The sequence below is a fragment of the Myripristis murdjan genome, chromosome 24 (genome assembly GCF_902150065.1).
Source record: "Myripristis murdjan chromosome 24, fMyrMur1.1, whole genome shotgun sequence".
NCBI lineage: Eukaryota > Metazoa > Chordata > Actinopteri > Holocentriformes > Holocentridae > Myripristis > Myripristis murdjan.
In genome coordinates this window covers 188,732-207,500 of record NC_044003.1, presented here as the reverse complement: position 1 = coordinate 207,500, position 18,769 = coordinate 188,732, and the positions used below count along the sequence as shown (strand labels likewise).

The 18,769-nt window shown below is 48.3% G+C and overlaps 3 protein-coding genes across 5 annotated transcripts in view; 2 read left to right on the top strand and 1 right to left on the bottom strand.

Moving 5' to 3' along the window:
- The window catches only part of xrcc3 (X-ray repair complementing defective repair in Chinese hamster cells 3), a 6,501-nt gene extending 6,091 nt beyond the window's left edge, over positions 1–410 (top strand). Inside the window, exon 7 of the mRNA XM_030047590.1 lies at positions 11–410. Within this exon, the coding sequence (XP_029903450.1) occupies positions 11–299 (289 nt within the window). The 3' untranslated portion in view covers positions 300–410. The remainder of the gene's footprint in view (positions 1–10) is intronic.
- Positions 411–871: 461 nt separating this feature from the next.
- Positions 872–6,870, top strand: serpina10a (serpin peptidase inhibitor, clade A (alpha-1 antiproteinase, antitrypsin), member 10a). 2 transcript variants are annotated; one of them, XM_030047550.1, is made up of 6 exons: positions 872–1,015; positions 2,152–2,456; positions 3,369–3,659; positions 4,509–4,776; positions 5,905–6,052; positions 6,447–6,870. In XM_030047550.1, the coding sequence occupies exons 1-6, from the start codon at positions 948–950 to the stop codon at positions 6,624–6,626; spliced, it is 1,260 nt and encodes a 419-aa protein (XP_029903410.1). In that variant the 5' UTR covers positions 872–947; the 3' UTR covers positions 6,627–6,870. The 2 variants fall into 2 exon arrangements, with proteins under 2 accessions (XP_029903410.1, XP_029903411.1); XM_030047551.1 differs by lacking the exon at positions 872–1,015 and adding an exon at positions 1,411–2,056.
- Positions 6,706–18,769, bottom strand: part of ppp4r4 (protein phosphatase 4, regulatory subunit 4) — a 32,421-nt gene continuing 20,357 nt past the window's right edge. The window contains exons 12-25 of one of the 2 annotated variants that reach the window (XM_030047548.1): positions 16,037–16,114; positions 15,572–15,655; positions 15,046–15,222; positions 14,853–14,958; positions 13,754–13,901; positions 13,438–13,582; positions 12,954–12,992; positions 12,767–12,838; positions 12,631–12,694; positions 12,317–12,421; positions 9,180–9,270; positions 9,026–9,087; positions 8,365–8,728; positions 6,706–7,133 (exon numbers count right to left, since the gene is read on the bottom strand). In XM_030047548.1, the coding sequence (XP_029903408.1) occupies positions 7,088–7,133; positions 8,365–8,728; positions 9,026–9,087; positions 9,180–9,270; positions 12,317–12,421; positions 12,631–12,694; positions 12,767–12,838; positions 12,954–12,992; positions 13,438–13,582; positions 13,754–13,901; positions 14,853–14,958; positions 15,046–15,222; positions 15,572–15,655; positions 16,037–16,114 (1,581 nt within the window). In that variant the 3' untranslated portion in view covers positions 6,706–7,087. The remainder of the gene's footprint in view (positions 7,134–8,364; positions 8,729–9,025; positions 9,088–9,179; positions 9,271–12,316; positions 12,422–12,630; positions 12,695–12,766; positions 12,839–12,953; positions 12,993–13,437; positions 13,583–13,753; positions 13,902–14,852; positions 14,959–15,045; positions 15,223–15,571; positions 15,656–16,036; positions 16,115–18,769) is intronic. The other variant, XM_030047549.1, reaches the window with a different exon arrangement.

Here is an 18,769-nt window from a genome sequence, read left to right as displayed (position 1 = left end):
GCGCGCGCAGCATGCTGAACACAAAGGTGTCCCCGGCCTTGGGCCTGGCGTGGGCCAATCAGGTGCTGGTGCGGCTGATGATGGTGCGTCTCCAGGGAAGCGTTGCCGTGGGCGACCAGCACAGCGCCCCCCGCAGGCTGGAGGTGCTGTTCGCCCCTCACCTGCCCCGCGCCGCCTGCACCTGTGCCGTGTGGAGGGAGGGGGTGCGGGGCCTCACACACACTACAGACATGACGGACACACACACACACACACACACACACACACACACACACACACAGTCAGCTGATGTGAGCTGAGATGTTTTGTTTGTTGTTGTTGTTTTGTTAATATTTCTTGTTGTTGTTATATCAGCAGCAGCTGATGGAAGAGATTCTGTAATTAAACAAAATAAACATTTCTGAAAACGGTTTGTTTGTTTGTTTGTTTGTTTGTTTCATGGTTTTCTGTCTTGTGTTTGGATGTTTGTTTGTTGTTATGATGCAGTTTGTTGTGGTTTTGTTCTGTCGAGTGTTTTATTGTGTTTGTTTGTTTGTTTGTTTGTTTGTTTGTTGGAGCTGATCCGGCTCTGCTGCGCCCTCCTCAGGCCGGCTGGGGAAGCAACACAATGACGTAATGTGGCCAGCTATGCGCATGCGCAGCCCGAGTCAAGTTTTCTAGAAGGTCTAAAAGCACCGGAAGTCTGCCAACTTTGTTTTCAATATAAAAGCATGAAGGTGTTTAAAGAAAAAAATAAAATCCAGTGAGTCTCCTGCAGCTCGAGCCGCTGATGTTGTGTTCGGGCGGCGCGTGACGTCACTGCCGGTCGGACCAAAACATGAAAACTTCATTTTCCCTTCAAGGGCGTCGAGCTCACAGCACGACGGGCTTTTATTTTTGAAAGTGTAACCGGAAGTAGTCGTCTTTCCGGTCACTTGACGCGGAGGAAGAGGAGGAAGAGGAGCAGGATGATGAAGATGATGCGCAGGATGCTGGCAGGAGAAGCAGGAGCTCGAGACAACGCAGCAAACAGCAGGTCGGCACACACACACACACACACACACACACACACACACACACACACACACACACACGCACAGAGGGTGTGGCTTCATGCCTCATATTGATTATGTATCGATACTGAACGGGAGCTTCATCAATACGCAGGACGCGCGTGAGTTTCTGTGTTTGGCCGCTGCCGGCTGCCGTGCTGCTTCCGGTCCCCTCGGCCCGAGCTGCTGCACGAGCTTTGTTTGTTTGTTTGTTTATTGTTTAGATGAAATAAGTGTGTTATTGTCAGTTAGGGTTAGGGTTAAAATCAGTTTTTAACTTAAATATAAGGGTGTGTGTGTGTGTGTGTGTGTGTGTGTGTGTGTGTGTGTGTGTGTGTGTGTGTGTGTGTGCGCGCGCCAGCTCGGCCGTGTTGACGTCTGTAGAGAATAATCCGGTTCCGCTGCCTAATCTGAGTCTGGATTAGATCTCCCTGTGTAAACTGTCTCCAGATCAGGTTCCTGCAGAACGTGACAAGGGTTCCCCGCAGTGTGTGTGTGTGTGTGTGTGTGTGTGTGTGTGTGTGTGTGTGTGTGTGTGTTCATGGAAGGTGTGTGTGATGTGGCCAAGCGGGACGTTCTCCTACAGAACCTGAAGTGAGCTGTCCCGGTTCTGCAGCGGAACGTTAGTGAGGTCATCAGACCGCGCCCCGGGACCCTCGGCGTCTCCTCCTCCTGGAACCGATCTGCAAGGGTTCTCCTGTTCGCAGAACGCAGAACCCATGAGATCCTCCAGGCGTCAGAGGAGAACGTGGCCTGAGTTCCTCTCCAGTCCTGTCAGACAGGGGGCGCTGTTTCATCAGAGGGAGAACGTCCGGTTCCACTGCTCGGTTCCGGTCTCTTCACTCGGAACCGTTTTCAGATCCTCTTGTTTTGTCCCGTTCTGTTCTCATGGTGCTCAGAGAACGTTCTCTGCAGATCCCCAGTTCCTGTCTGTTGGAACCGGATGTGAGGAGAACCTCCGGCCTGAGGGTTCTCCCAGGGTTCTGTCTGTTCTGTTTGTCTCGTCTTTAGTTTGGTCGCAGCAGGTTTGTGTTTCTGACCGCTGATCGGTTTCCTGGTCACTGATAATCAATATCCTGGATGTGGTGTTTCCATGGTAACCGTGTGTCTGTGTCCGCAGGGTGATGGTCCGTCCCGTCCGCCTCGCGCTGGCCGCTCTGCTGCTCGCGCTGCTGCCCCCGGCCGCCGCTCAGGGCGCGGCGGGCGCGGCAGGCGCGGCGGTCCTGGAGCTCAGCGGCGGCAGCGCAGACTTCGCCGCGCGGCTGTACCGCGCCGTCGCCGCGCGCACGGACGACAACGTGCTGCTGGCGCCCTTCGCGCTGTCCGCCGGCCTCGCCGCGCTGATGAGCGGCGCGGACGGAGCGACGCGGCAGCAGCTGCTGCAGGGCCTCGGCCTCGCGCACCTGGACGCCCAGCAGGTCCCAGGTGGGTCAAAGGTCACAAGAGACCAGGTGTGTTACCATGGTGACGTGACATCACGTCCACATAATAATGACTGCCTGTGTGTAAAAATTTTATCTGGTCAGTGATGTCATATCGTTGTGTGTGTGTGTGTGTGTGTGTGTGTGTGTGTGTGTGTGTGTGTGTGTGTGTGTGTGTGTGAATTCAGAACAAACTCTTAACCTCGCAATAACAAAATGATTCAGTATTTAGATCTGGTGGGCGGGGCAGTGTGTCTGGAAGCCCCGCCCACTGTCATCCTCCAGGACACTGCCAGGTGACAGGGGAACTCTGACACACTGATCTGAGCACACACACACACACACACACACACACACACACACACACACACACACACACACACACAGACTGGCTCCCTGCCAGCTTAGAGTCCATGTTATGCTAAATGGCTTCATGGCGTCTTCCTGTGACATCACGCTCAGGGCGGGGCGCTCAGGGCGGGGCGCTCAGGGCGGGACGCTCAGGGCGGGGCTTTAGCCTGTGGGCTTTGAAAGAAATGTGATGTTTCATAATTAATTTTCACCTTTTTTTGTATCATGTAACGCTATGAAAGGGTAACGTTAGCTAGGAAGTGGTTGGCTGCTAACATTAGCTCTTACAGGTAACAGGTGTGTGTGTTTGACGCTCCGTTGTTTCCTCATTTGCTGATCAGACAGGAAGTGGTGAAACTGTAAAGTTCATTCAGATTCTTTATGTTTATAGAACCTGCAGCACCTCTTCGTCCTTTTCCTCACATCCTGCCCTGAGCGTGACATGATACTGGGGACCCCAGGAAGACCCTGGAGGACCCCTGGGGGGCCCGGGACCCCACTTTGAAAACCCCTTTGACTTGTTGTGTCTCCAGGGCAATGAAAGGTCCTGTTCCTGTTTGTGCAGATCTGTTCCAGAGCCTGAGGAACCTGGTCACACGGGACGGGGCGGCTCCTCTGCGCCAGGGCGTCGGCGTGTTCCCCTCCCAGAGATTCCAGGTGTCTTCACCGTATCTCAACCTGGTTCAAACCAAATACCATGGGAACACCGGGAGCCAAACCTACACCAGCCCGCAGGAGGCGCAGGACGTCATCAACCGCTGGGGCATGGAGCAGACTGGAAACCGGGTCCAAGACCTGGTGGGTCCACTGGACCCCCAGACCCAGCTGCTGCTCGTCACCGCCGCCTTCTACCAGAGTGAGGAGACACCTGAACCCTCTGAACCCTCCTGACACCTGAACCCTCCTGACACCTGAACCCTCTGACACCTGAACCCTCCTGACACCTGAACCCTCTGAACCCTCTGACACTTGAACCCTCTGACACCTGAACCCTGACACCTGAACCCTCTGACACCTGAACCCTGACACCTGAACCCTCTGACCCCTCTGACACCTGAACCCTCCTGACACCTGAACCCTCCTGACACCTGAACCCTCCTGACACCTGAACCCTCTGAACCCTCCTGACACCTGAACCCTCTGACACCTGAACCCTGACACCTGAACCCTCTGACACCTGAACCCTCTGACCCCTCTGACACCTGAACCCTCTGAACCCTCCTGACACCTGAACCCTCCTGACACCTGAACCCTCTGAACCCTCTGACACCTGAACCCTCTGACACCTGAACCCTCTGAACCCTCCTGACACCTGAACCCTCTGACACCTGAACCCTCCTGACACCTGAACCCTCTGACACCTGAACCCTCTGACACCTGAACCCTCTGAACCCTCCTGACACCTGAACCCTCCTGACACCTGAACCCTCTGACACCTGAACCCTCTGAACCCTCCTGACACCTGAACTCTCTGAAACCTGAACCCTCTGAACCCTCCTGACACCTGAACCCTCTGAGCCTTGAACCCTCTGACACCTGAACCCTCTGAGACCTGAACCCTCTGAGCCCTGAACCCTCTGACACCTGAACCCTCTGACACCTGAACCCTCCGAACCCTCTGAGCCCTGAACCCTCTGACACCTGAACCCTCTGAGCCCTGAACCCTCTGACACCTGAACCCTCTCTCTGTCGATCTCTCCTCCAGGTCAGTTGTCCTTCAACGCCAGCTTCACGCAGGACGAGCGTTTCTACGTGGACAGGTACCACATCGTCCAGGTGCCCATGATGTTCCAGTCTGGTAAGTTCTTCCTGGCGTACGACCCGTCACTCAAACTGGGAGTGTTGAAGCTGCCCATGTCGGACGGCACCGCCATGTTGGTGCTGCTGCCTGACGAGAACGTGGACATCACCTCGGTGGAGGAGGAGCTCACGGCCGAGCGCGTGCGAGCCTGGATCGCTCAGCTGAAGAAGACGTGAGTTTCCTCCTGAGATGTCCTGACCAAACCGCATGAGCACGTTTAGAACGTTAACCCCACAGGAACTGAACGGGTAGAACCGGTGCAGGCCTTTGGTCCATGGCAAATCAGAGTATTTCCAGGTGGTTCCTGTTGCCATGGCAACAGCTGTAGCATTCACTAACGTCACCATGTCAGCAGAAGAGTTTGTTTGAATAACTTTATTGAAACCTCCATGGTGATGTCAGCAGCAGCTGCTGTTGGTGGATCTCTGTCATGGCGCCACAGCAACAACCAACTCAAACCATCTGCTGAAGAATGTTGAAGAAACATCTGAGCCAAACATTTAGTTATTAGAGGTCAGATCAGCTGCTGCTGCTGGAGATCTGCTGTTCCAGTGTGAAGCTGCACAGGCCGAGGAAAACCTGAGCAGAACCTGAGGAGAACATGAGCAGAACATGAGGAGAAGCTGAGCAGAACATGAGGAGAAGCTGAGGAGAACATGAGCAGAACCTGAGGAGAACATGAGCAGAACATGAAGAGAAGCTGAGCAGAACCTGAGCAGAACATGAAGAGAAGCTGAGCAGAACCTGAGCAGAACCTGAGGAGAACCTGAGGTCAAGAAGCTGCACGCACTCCCCTCAGCGTTATTAACCTCCCCGCCAGAACAACACATGCACTGCCACAGTTTCCACTGGGAGCAGCACACACACACACACACACGCACGCACGCGCGCACGCACGCACGCACACACACACACTCACACACACACACACACACACACACACACACACACACACACACAGCAGCTGAGCAGCTCCAGCAGTATTACAGGCGACAGAGTGGAAGTCATGTTGTAGTTTCTGCTCGTAAACAAACTCCGCTGCCGACCCCGTGACTAAAGAACAAACGGCCACGCCGGTTCCACCCGCTCCGTTCCTAACCCTTTGAGATGTGAGCAGATTCATTTGTTCTTTTATTTTATTTCTTTTATTTCTGTCTGGAAACATGAAACTTGGATGGACGTCAGATTTCTTGAGTTTGAAAGCTTCTGAGGGGCGTCAGCCTCAAGCTTTGAAACAGAAGAAATCGGTCTTGGCAGGTTTCTGAGGGAACTGACGGCAGGAAGGTGTTTGTGTTGGCAGGAAGCTGGAGGTGCAGCTGCCACGGTTTCTGCTGGAGAAGTCCTACTCGCTGCGGGACGTCCTGCAGCGTCTGGACATGTCTGAGGTTTTCCAGGACGGAGCCGACCTGAGCAACATCGCAGGAGATAAGAGCCTGAAACTGAGCGAGGTGCGAGTTCAAGTCAGAGCAGCTGCAATTTCTAAAAATTCTTTTATGAGAAAATTAGCAAGAAATTAGTGCGGAAAAAGTTACAATGACCAGAAAATTAGCAAGAAAATAATTTTTAAAAATGACAAGATTTTCTAATTATTAAGACGATCTGTTTACAGGGCAGGTCAGTGATCTTGGATCAGATTTCTTGGTTTTAATGCTTTTTAGAGGCGAGGGTTAATGTTTACCAAGCATTTAAATTAAATGCATACAAATTAAATGAAATTAAACGATTCCTCATTTTGCTGAGGACCCCTTGGAAGACCCTCCGGGGCCCCTGGGGGCCCCACGTCACTAACACCACACGAGTCATTGCATGTCGGTGCTGATGCCAGCTGTTTCCCGTCTCCAGGTGTTCCAGAAAACAGTAGTTAGCGTGGACGAGAGCGGCAGCGCAGACGGAGGCGGAGTCAGCGTCTTCTCCAGCCTTCCTCCTCGACTCACCATAAACAGGCCCTTCCTCTTCCTCATCTACCAGGAGGGGAGCGGCAGCTTCCTGTACATGGGCCGTGTGGTCAACCCCACCCAGTAGAAATCCCGCCTCCTCCACACTATTTAACCAACCAATCGCCTCTGTGTACCTGAAACCACTAACCACACACAGTCTGATGGGCGGGACAGAGAATTTACTGAACCAATCAGGTGATGGACTGTAATCATCATAAAAATACACAGTACTTCTGTTAGACAGGTTCTGAAAATGTAAAACAAATACTTGTGCAAAGCATGTTATCATACAGTAAATAAAATAAGCCATTAAATACAAATAAACTACAGAGTGAAATGTCTTTGTAATGGTCGCTGTCTGTAAGGCAGAGATGGATGGCCTGTCCTGCGGCATTGTGGGAGTTCACGCCGTGCCAGTCACTTTGTTGATGCTCCTTTCACTGGTGAGGCAGAGTTGCTGATTAAATGGATGGAAACCACATTGGGCTGCAGAAACCCAAACCCTGACTTCTGATTGGCTGATGGCCTGGCGGACGTATGATGACATCACTCTCTCCCTGACTGTGCGCTGAAAGAGTTGGACTTCCTGTTTCTGCAGAGCGGAAACAGATGAGAGGAAGGTCAGAGCGGTGATTATACTGATCGATCACTTATCGATCCCAGCCGATTATCAGGGCCGCTATTGCAGAATTTTTACACAATGTGTATCATAATTTTGATTGGCATGCCGGTTGATATGAAAACCAGTAAGGCTCCGCCTCTCTGTCTGAAACAACAGTGAGTGGGCGGGGCCTCGTTCCCCTTTTCAGTGGGTTTGTGTTTGAAAGGCAGACTCAGCAGTTTGGCATGAGGGGCATGAACTCTGAGGACTCAAGCCCTCAGGTTCATGCCAAGACAATTAACACAGACGTAAAGAAACATTTTTAAATGTTTTGAATCAAATGTTCACAAAAACACGAAGAACAAAGTGAAAAGTTCTCGTCTTTGTGTCATGAAGCGGTTAAGGAGCTGCGCTGCACTCCTGAGGTCTGCTCTGCCTGGTCCTTGAACACCTGATTACGGGGCGCAGACCAGCCGTGCTGCACCTTACCGGCTTTGGCCTGCGGGAGGCGCTACAGGAAAGCTCATGAAGTTTTAAGCCAATCTGCCCAACAGATTTGAGACAAGTAACTTTGGAGTCACGTGTTGAGTGGACTGATGAACTGGACACGGCTGTCGCTAGGCCCCGCCCACCGGCTGAGACACATTAAAATGACACAGAACTCCCAGCATGCATTGTGTCAGTTTGATGTTGAACAGCTTCACAGGAACTCTCCATTCTTCTGAAAGATCCTGTACATAGAGAGATATTTTATTTATAATAATTATATGTTGTATTATTAGATATTATAGCACAGAGAGGATCTGTGTACCATTTGTCCTTTTAGAGGACAGGAAGGCTCAATATTCACAGCTGATCAATACAAACTTATTCTCACTCATCACCTTCATTCTGTGAGGAAACATTTGTATCCTGATAGGGGCGTGGCCTCCCAGGATGGCCACACCCCCACTCACTTGATGTTGATGATGATGCTGATGTTGCTGTGGCCTTCATACTCACCACATCTCAACCAGCTGAACACCTGTGGGAGATTTTGGATTTTCAGCCTTCTTCATCATCATCAGAACACCAGATGATAAACGGAGCTCCATCCCTCCAGCACTATTCAAACTGCCACACTGCATGCTGGGAGTTTGACCTGTCCCCCGTCTGTTGCTGCCACCCATCTGGTCCTTCAATAAATTAAATACCACTACTAATAATCAACAGTGGAACTCACATGGAGAGCTTTCTGGACTGGCTGTCCTTCATCCCACTGCTGCGGTGGTCTATTGTTTTACTGCGCTGCTCCAGGGTACCAGTCCGGTGCTCCAGGGTACCGGTCCGGTGCTCCAGGGTACCGGACCGGTGCTCCAGGGTTCCGGTCCGGTGCTCCAGGGTTCCGGTCCGGTGCTCCAGGGTACTGGTCCGGTGGTTCAGGGTGCCAGTCCTGTCCAGAGTGGTGGTGGTCCGGTGGTCCAGAGTGCCACTGGTTCTGTCAAGGAGGCTGGTGGTGTTGCTTCGGATCAGGACTGGCATGGAGGATGTGGAGGGGGTTGAGGACAAAGTTGCCATGGTGAAGTGGGCCGTCCGCAAGGAGTCGTCTGGAAGACACAGGAAGTGATGTAGGGACACAGGAAGTGATGTAGGGACACAGGAAGTGATGTAGGGACACAGAAAGTGATGTACAGACAGGAAGTGATGTAGGGACACAGGAAGTGATGTAGTGATGTAGGGACACAGGAAGTGATGTAGGGACACAGGAAGTGATGTATGGACACAAGAAGTGATGTAGGGACACAGGAAGTGATGTAGGGACACAAGAAGTGATGTAGGGACACAGGAAGTGATGTAGGGACACAGGTCCGACAGAGGAGTAGATGAACGTAACCAGTGGTTACCGTTGCTAGACAACATGGAAGCCTTCCCTGGTCCACTGGCGCCGCTCGACTCTTTTACCTTCCTGGAACACAGAAGCAGAGCTCTGAACAGCCTTCCTCAGGACAGCATGTCTCTGTGTTGTTAATCGTCTGGTTGATAAAGCATGAACCTTACAGAGGCCTGTCTGAGTTGGCAGATTTGGACGTGGTCGGCTGACTGCTGAGAGAGCGACTCCGCGACAGCTTAGCCTTCCTCAGCTCCTTACCTGCATGGGGGGGACAGATCATAATCATCATCATCATCATCATCATCAACAGTATTGTCTTTGTAGACACAAGGTCTGCATTTTACCACAGAGATTTTAATGTTTACAGTTTTTTTTGATTGCTTGAACTCATTTTACAAATGCTTTGCTCACTGTGCCAAAACTCTAAACACAACGCAAATAAGACACAACACCTGGAAATAAACCATACACATTTATGGCAAACTGAAACTCAGTCATCAAAACTTAAAAATCCTTTGTCAAAATGCAACTCTGATAACAAAAGGATACACATTTCTATAATATGAACACACTTTCACAGCAGCAAGCAACACAACAATATACTTAACACAAAACACTGCAGTTTTTACTGCTTTTCATTTATTTCTTCAAAAAGAATTCTGCAAAGCTCAAAACAGAAATTAAGCATCTTTTCACAGTAACAGCTGTTTCCAAAATAACCAAAAAATAAAAATAAATAAGAAAGGTGTCAACTCTGTCAACTGTATACAGTATACAGTATATTGTACTTTACAGTACAGTTTTTTCAATCACTTTTTCCAGTATAATGAAACTGGGATCCACTTTGTCGTCATCTTCACCTCCAAACCACAGCAGAGGTTTTCTTTTGCAAATGTGTTCATACCTTTTCATTGGATTCACACATTTTTCACACTCTTTTGCACCTGCATCTCTATGAAATCACTAGTCCACCTGCATCACTGCCCTTTCCACCAATCACCAATCAGTCAGTATGCACCTACAAAAAAGGGGCATATAAATTGTTTTCTGTATTTTTTTCAACTCCTTTGAGTTTTTCTGTGTAATACTGTATGTGAATTACAGTATTTCAGTTTTTCCATCAACACAGTAAAATTTCACTTCAAAGTCTTTCTGAGTTTGGATGCAGTTCTTTACTGTAAGTTCACATTTGAATGTGTAGCTCACAGGAGAACCTTGTTCAAACTGAGAGCTGTATTTTGTATTCTGCTGTCAGCTGTGTTACAGTACAGTAGAGCTGACTGAAGGAATCTACTCATTTGGGCAGAAGTTGAGTTGTTTGAGGGAAATATTGGCTTTTGCTACTTGCTTTACAATATGTGACGATGTAAATCGTCAAAAAAATATGACTACCGTACACGCAGGAAAAAGTAAGGTTGAACCTGCTCAGACTGAAAAGGCTGTGTTGCATTCTGGTGTTGAGTATGAAGTGAGTGAGTGAGTGGATTAGTTGTATTGGGCGGTGACAAAATGTGCTTTTGCTGCATGTTTGAAATGTTTTGTCATGGTAAGAGCCTTTTGCAAACAAAATGTGTTATTTTGGGAAGAGAGCCTCTCATTAGGCCTATGTATTAGCTCTTTTGATACCAGGGTTTGTGAGTTGACAAACATAAATAAACATACATACATAGTATGTAAAGCAAAAATAAAACAGTACAACAAAATCAAACTACGTACAGCTACAAAATATCATCCACATCGCATACGATGTCTTCCTGTGCCTCTTTCTCTCACTGCCTCCACGCAAAGTACTCAACATGGCTGACCTGGGGCCTGTTTGTAGAGCTTCGGCCCTGACTGATTGGTGTTCAGTTTTCTAAGTAAGTGCTTTCACGTGTGTGTCTCAGGTTTTCTTATAACCTGATGTGTTTTATATTTTGAACATAAGTGTTTTCCCAATTGTAACCACATGCTTTCATTTTTGAGCGAGGTGTCTTCTGTAGGAAATAGTGTCTAGTGTTCAGGAGGAAGTGTGTTGCAGAATTGCAAACACAGTTTAAAGCAGCACTTGTGTCTAAGGTATGGCCACACTGTGTTTAAGGTTTAGTTCCAATGACTTCAAGTTTTGTCACATTGGTTTAAGAGTATGTTCTTAGTGTGTAAGCAATCGAAAAAAACTGTAATCAGAAACTGAATTTCCAATTAGTCAATTTCAAACTTCTGCTTGAAACCAGCAGCCTGAAGCCAGAGGACACCATCAGGCCAACCGGCCAACGACGGTTCTCCATCGGTCTCAGCTTCTCAGATCCCTGTCATGCTTACAGACATTGATTAAATACAACATAAATGAAATGTTAACACCAGGGGTGGATCCGTGTGAAGAGAACTCAGGGTGATCAGAAATCCTTTTGGTGGGTGCCCCCAAAGGCAAGATGTGTTACATGAGAAGACATGCATGGGAAATGGTGTTCCTTATAGAACCAAACATTTTCCCTTCAGAATACCAGTGCCAGTACTATGAAAGGTGCTCAGTCTATAAAGGACTCCCACCAGGCTGGTCTCACTCCCTGCCCATCACATCCAGCTTGCAGTGCAGAGGCCCTCGGTGTCAGAAGATGCTGAAAGGAGCTTCGGACATCCATATTAGATGCTCAGGGACGAGAACCGTGCAGACTCTGTTAGTTTATTCATGAAGGCATATTTCAAACATGTTGCTCAAACAAATCTGCTAAAACAAACAAATCTGCCAAGACAGACAGACAAGACAGGTGGGTCATCTGTCTGTCAACACCCGTCGACCCGTCTGTCGATGTCCCACTGCGTTTGACCCTCACAATGAACAAGACCTGAAATACTCAACTCTCACTTGGGACAGAAACTCCAAACTCAGAGGAACAAACCTCCTTTTTCCAACCTAATGACAGATTCAGCTCTGATCCTCATCCTGACAGCATCGCACTTGGCTGCAAACTCCCCCAGTGCATGCTGGGAGGTCACAGTCCAATGAAGCCAATAGGACCCCGCCCCTGACTGCACCTTGACCTTCTGTTTGTGAAAATGCCAAACATATCTGGAGTCAGTGCAGCTCTCACTGCTGTTATACAGGCACCCAACCTGGCGCCCCGTACGCCCACAGCACACAGAGGACCCGACCTGGCGCCCCGTACGCCCACAGCACAAAGAGGACCCGACCTGGCACCTCTGATGCCTGGAGCTCCTGCCTAAGAGACTGGATTTGACAGGTCAGGGTGAGACCAGGTTGTTGCCACACAGACACACAGACGTGGACAGTCTTAGCTTATCTACTTTCATAATTCTGTCTTACCAGAGGAGGAGGAGGAAGAGGAGGAGGAAGAGGAGGACAGGGCAGCTCCAGACGAGGACCCAGACATTGATTTGGCTCCAGAGAGACTGCTCTTACTGTCCCTTCCTGCCAATACAAGACAGTCTACAGGACGGACTTCACCACAGGAAACAGACACTAGTTTGCAGACTTTGGCTAGTATCATACGCTAGCCCAAATAAAACAAGACTTTCACTTTTTCGTCATATCCATTCCTAGGATATATTCTTATACTAGATCAGAAAGAGCAAAAGCACCCTCTATAAAGAAGCGGTGGGGTATTTCCTCATACTCACGTTTTCTCTCGGTGAGTTTCTCAGAGCTCACTTTTGATTCGCTCTGTTGGCGCTCTAGCTGCTCCTGTGGATACAGACATTATTAAAACTGAGAAGTGGTTTTGACTTGAGATGAAGGTTTGGTGAAGCTCCTCACCATCTCCAGCAGTAGTGTCTCTTCCTTCTCCTTCTTCTGGTCCAGCAAATCCCTCTCCTGTCGTTTGTGGTACTGCCAACAGACACAAGATACTACAGGTACATGCTGTTTACAGAAGGCTCTGTGTGAGTGTAAAACCACTGAACAATACACTGCGAACAGTGAAGATGTTGTTCCAGCTACTTACAGGCTCTGTGATGTCCAGTTTGTCCAGTTCCAGCACTGTCTGGAAAACATTAAAATATCAATGTATTGGTCTTTATAATGTGGAAAAGAAATATATATGAATATGTACAGTATATAGTAATTATTTTACACAGTCAGCCCCAAAATGTTTGGTATCCTTTATGAAAGTCTTACTGAGTAGTATAATTTAGCCTGAAAAACACTGGTTTCAAGATGAGTGGTGTCCCTACAGTTAATCTCTATGAACGCATTGGTGAACAAATCCAAAGTATCCACTGGACTCTGTCTGGAGGAAACTACGGAAAAAACGTTTAAATGGGATTATAAGGTACTGGTTAGAGTATACTACTACTATTACTACTAAGTAGTTAGATGGTTACCACCATGTCCTGGTCCTTTCCTCTGCAGCACTCCCTGCAGGCTGGATAAGTACTTATTCTAGTAGTAGTAGTAGTAGTATTAGTAGTGCTCGTACTAGATGTTACCTTGCGGATGGTAGCAACAACATCCTTGTCTTTTTCCTTGCAGAGGAGTTTCTGAACGCAGAAGTCCAGCTGCTGCAGGAGCTGTTTATCAGCAGGGAGTCGGATGGAGGAACGCAGCCGCGGCAACAACTGGCACAACTTATACCTGAAAAGAGACAACACACACTTTATACCTGACAACAGACTTGTCTGATCAGCATGCAGTAATAATCAATACTGATCAATGTATTAAAGGTCAAGGTCAAGGTTTACTTTATTAGTCTCCCAAAGTAACAGAAATAATTAAGAGTCAATATGTGTAAAATGCTGGGGTCACCTGACGTTGGCGACGGGGTCATGGACGAGCTCCAGCGCTGGGAGCAGGAAGTGTTTGTTGAAGTATTTCCTGGAGAAAAGCTCACTGGCCATTTCACAGACATCCAGGAAGCGGAGGCGGTTCCAGTAGCTGCGACCCTGAGCCAGATCTGAAACAGCAGCACAGAAACACCGTCGTCTCCCAGGCCACCTTCACCCCTGCCTGTCTGTCTAACCCTAACCCTAAGTCTGACGAGGCATTCGATGGGTTGTTAGTTTCTTGATGTCGTTCCAGTGTTTTCACACGGCCCAAAATCAAAGCGGTCCACCGTGACTGAGTAGACCAAAGTGATGCTGCTTCTTATGGGTCACAGAAGAAAGAGTGGGAAGAGAGAATGTTCTGTTAATAAAACAAAAACATCTGGAGCCACGGAACATTTATGACACAATCATCCCAATGAGACTCATCTATTAATGGAAACTGTCTGAAACCAAAGAGGTTGAGACGTCGACCCCAAACGCCAGAACCCGACCTGACTAACACAGCAGTCCGGACGCTAGAGGCGCTGGCCTTAGTGCACTGAAGTGGGTGACAGAACCTTAAAGTACCTGGTTGTGTTTTCAGAGATACTGAGCGGGGATCATTAATTGATTAGATCATTCATTTGTTCCATACAGATCCTCAACATGCACACTCAAAACACATAACCACCAACCATGATTCATTCAACAGCCCTTTTTCATCTACTTTTTAATGTACCAAATTAAATAAGCTAGCTGGAAACAGCAAATGCTGAATAAAATCCCCAAATATGTGATTAAAAGTTTATGCATTTGCTTGAGGTGGACAAACTGTGTATTGGATGATAAGAAATGTGATCATTGGTGATTGAAACCCATTTGCTGAATAAAAGCAGGACCTGATCGACTGCTGTTTGACCTCTGACCTCAGACAGAGTGAAGGAGAAGAAACACGTTCTAACTGTGTTGACAGATTCTGATCTGAGCACAGCCAGGCAGACATGCAGCAATGGTCACATGACAATGATGTGACAATGATGAGTTTTATTTGCAGCATTTTATCACGTTTTATGGATGGTTATAGAGGAGGCGGGGCTGACCTTGGATCAGCCGGTCCATCGTCTCCTGCCGTTGTTCCTGTTTGCGGTTGTAGCGCAGGAATGTGCAGAGCGTCCGAGCCGCCTCCTTCTGCACCGGCAGAACCTTCTGCAATGGAACAGACAGAACCTTACTGTCACTGTTATTACTACCTCTGCATGTGTGTGAGTGTGTGTGTGTGTGTGTTCTCCTGACGTTGGTGGTGAGGATGATGAAGATGCGCTGGGAGAAGGTCTGGTGCAGCAGGTCTCCGGGAAGCAGGCGGGCCAGGCAGCTGTAGCGCTGCAGCAGCTTCTCATGCAGCCTCCAGCGCAGAGAAGAGCCCACCTTCTGCTCAGCAAACAGCAGGGCAGCCAGCAACTCCGGAAACATCTGCAACCACAGGAGAACCACAGACGCTAGGAGAATCAGAAGAGTTGGCAGCATGAGATGCAGATTTGACAGTCTACAGTGAGTTTTCAGTGATTTCTTGTGAAATTTGCTCACAGCGAGCTGAGAAAATAGACAAGACACCGAATCACAAGCCGTCCGCGGCGTGTCTGGCCTGAACTCAGCATTATTTCCCAAACTGATCCCCAACAGCCACAACAAACACACTTTCCCCCATAAAGTAAGAGGTAGTTTAATATCCGTGTAGTTTAATATTTATGTACTTTATTGTACTTTAATGTTCATGTAGTTTAATATAAATGTTGTTAAATGTCCGTGTAGTTTTTTGTACCTTGTTGTCGGGCGGCGGGCCGTCACCTCGGGACGTGACGGTCTCCAGGGTTTCCTGCAGGTGGTTCATCAGGGCATCTAACACCTGAAAACAGGACAGCTTCAGCTCACACAGCCTGCAGCTCGGTGCACAGCTTTGAAAACACATCTGCGTTTGTGATGTGTGTGAATAGGTTGTGTGTGAGGCAGAGGCACATCAGTGTATCAAAACACATCGCATCATTAGCATTAGCAGACAACAGATCATGAGTACTTTTAAAGGACTCTTACAGCAAGGGCTCAGTTCAAACACAACGTGCACACACATGCACACACACACACAGTAGGTATACAGCCACTGAAATAGCCTGCTGGCTGAGAATCTTAACCCTACAGGAGCAGCGAGGCATGATGGGAGGGGAACCCTGACCTTGGAGCAGCAGGGTATAATGGGCTGTTCAGGGCGGGTCAGTGTGTGGGATCTCACCTCCAGAGAGTCGTCCTGCAGGAGAACCAGCAGCTCCTTGAGGACCAGGTGAGCGTTAGAGCCCAGCAACTTCACCACCTGAGGAGCAGCAGCCAGTCAAGACAGGAGAAATGATCATATGACAAGGAGAACGCTTCCATACGGCTTCTTCAACAAAACCTCAGACTATTACTCCCTGGACCGCTCTCTGTTACACAGTTACTGTTACTGCTACTGTTACTGTTACTGCTACTATTACTGCTACTGTTACAGTTACTGTTACTGGTACAGTTACTGTTACTGTTACTGCTACTGCTACTGTTACTGCTACTGTTACAGTTACTGTTACTGCTACTGTTACAGTTACTGTTACTGCTACTGTTACAGTTACAGTTACTGCTACTGGTACTGTTACTGGTACAGTTACTCATACTGCTACTGTTACTGTTACCATAAATGTTACTGTTACTGCTACTGTTATGGAATTGGATGAGGTTCATTGAAGGTAGGACACGAGAGAGAGACACATGGAGCCAGGATGACTTAGGTTGAATATTCAGCTTTACTGAGTCACGTGCCTCAGGAGAAATGATCACAGTCTTGGACGGGCGGCACCACAGTCAGTTCTCCTGGCTCTTCCACATGCTAAGAACTTTATAGGTCTCTTAAGGACACTTAACATAGATTGGGACTTATCATGAAGACAGTCCGGAAACAGTGAATCTTTGTAATAACCAAAATAGCTATCCTAGCCTTGGAAGGCAGGCCAAACTGACGCCTCGGCTGTATCCTTTGTACCACGACGCTAGATAAGGGAGTCAGGCGCTGTGGAGTAAATAGAAGGGAGACATAGGCTGACCTACCAATTTCCTCTACAGCTACTGTTACTGTTACTGATACACAGTTACTGTTACTGCTACTGTTACTGCTACTGTTACTGTTACCGTAAATGTTACTGTTACAACTACTGTTATAGTTACAGTGACTGTTACTGTTACAGTTACTATTACTGCTATGGTTACTGCAACTGTTACTGCTACTGCTACTGCTACTGTTACTGTTACTGCTACTGTTACTGCTACTGGTAAAGTTACTGATACTGTTACTGGTACAGTTACTGTTACTGCTACTGATACTGATACTGTTACTGATACAGTTACAGTTACTGTTACTGCTACTGCTACTGTTACTGCTACTGTTACTGTTATTGTTACTGTTACTGTTACTGTTACTGCTACTGGTACAGTTACTGCTACTGATACAAAGTTACTGTTACTGTAAATGTTACTGTTACTGCTACTGGTACAATTACTGATAATGATACAAAATTACTGTTACTGTTACTGCTACTGTTACTGTTACCGTACATGTTACTGTTACTGTTACTGTTACTGCTACTAGTACAGTTACTGATACTGATACAAAGTTACTGTTACTGCTACTGTTACTGTTACAGTTACTGCTACTGCTACTGTTACAGTTACTGTTACTGCTACTGCTACTGCTACTGTTACAGTTACAGTTACAGTTACAATTACTGTTACTGTTATTGTTACAGTTACTGTTACTGCTACTGCTACTGCTACTGCTACTGTTACTGATACTGTTACTGCTACTGTTAGAATAGAATAGAATAGAATAAGACTTTATTAATCCCCCGGAGGGGAAATTCAAATTGTCACAGCGGCAAAAGTAACAGATACATACAAGACACCATATACAAACCGGACACACAATCACAGTAGCACTGTGCATGATAAATAAATAAATGACAACAGTATGGTCACAGACCATAAATAAATAGGTAAAAGCACTACGGTGCTGGGGGCCTGTCCCTGTAATTACGTGTGTACATGTATGTTTGTGTGCGTGCGTGTTCGTGTGTGTGAAGCGAGGGGGTGTTCAGGCACTGTTGTACAGTCTGATGGCTGTGGGTACAAAGGAGCGCCTGAACCGCTCCGTCCTGCACCTGGGGAGAGTGAGCCTCTGGCTGAAGGTGCTCCCCCTCAGCCACAGCTCCTCATAGAGGGGGTGGGAGGGGTTTTCCAGGATGTTGTTCATTTTGTCCCTTATCCTCCTTTCCGCCACCACCTCCAAACTGTCCAGCTGCAGTCCAACCACCCGGCTGGCCTTCCTCACCAGCTTGTTGACCCTGTGCCGCTCTCCCTCCTTGATCCCTCCTCCCCAGCACACCACAGCAAAAAACAGAGTGCTGGCCACCATGGACTGATAAAACATGGCCAGCAGCCTGCTGCATATATTAAAGGACCTGAGCCTCCTCAGGAAGTACATGCGACTCTGGCCCTTCCTATATACAGCATCAGTGTTGTCCCTCCAGTCCAACCTGCTGTTGATGTAGACCCCCAGGAACTTGTAGGAGTCCACTATCTCCACCTCCTCCCCCTGGATGGTAATAGGGGTTGGGGGCTTCCTGCTCCTCCGGAAGTCCATCACCAACTCTTTGGTTTTGGTGATGTTGAGCTTGAGGTGGTTCTTCTCCGACCAGTGGACGAAGCTCCCCACCATCTGTCTGTACTCCTCCTCATTGTCCTCGCTGATACAGCCCACAATGGAGGAGTCGTCAGAGAACTTCTGGAGATGGCACATTCCAGAGTTGTAACTGAAGTCCGAGGTGTAGACTGTGAAGAGGAACGGTGACAGTACTGTTCCCTGGGGGGCACCGGTGCTTCCCATCACCACATCAGACCGTGCGGACTGCAGTCTGACGTACCGTGGCCTGTTGGATAGGTAGTC

Coding starts and splice junctions, on each gene's coding strand:
- serpina10a (XM_030047550.1), top strand. CDS start 948: ATGATGAAGATGATGCGCAGGATGCTGGCAGGAGAAGCAGGAGCTCGA. Junction 1,016..2,151: donor GACAACGCAGCAAACAGCAG/GTCGGCACACAC, acceptor CTGTGTCCGCAG/GGTGATGGTCCGTCCCGTCC. Junction 4,777..5,904: donor ATCGCTCAGCTGAAGAAGAC/GTGAGTTTCCTC, acceptor TTGTGTTGGCAG/GAAGCTGGAGGTGCAGCTGC.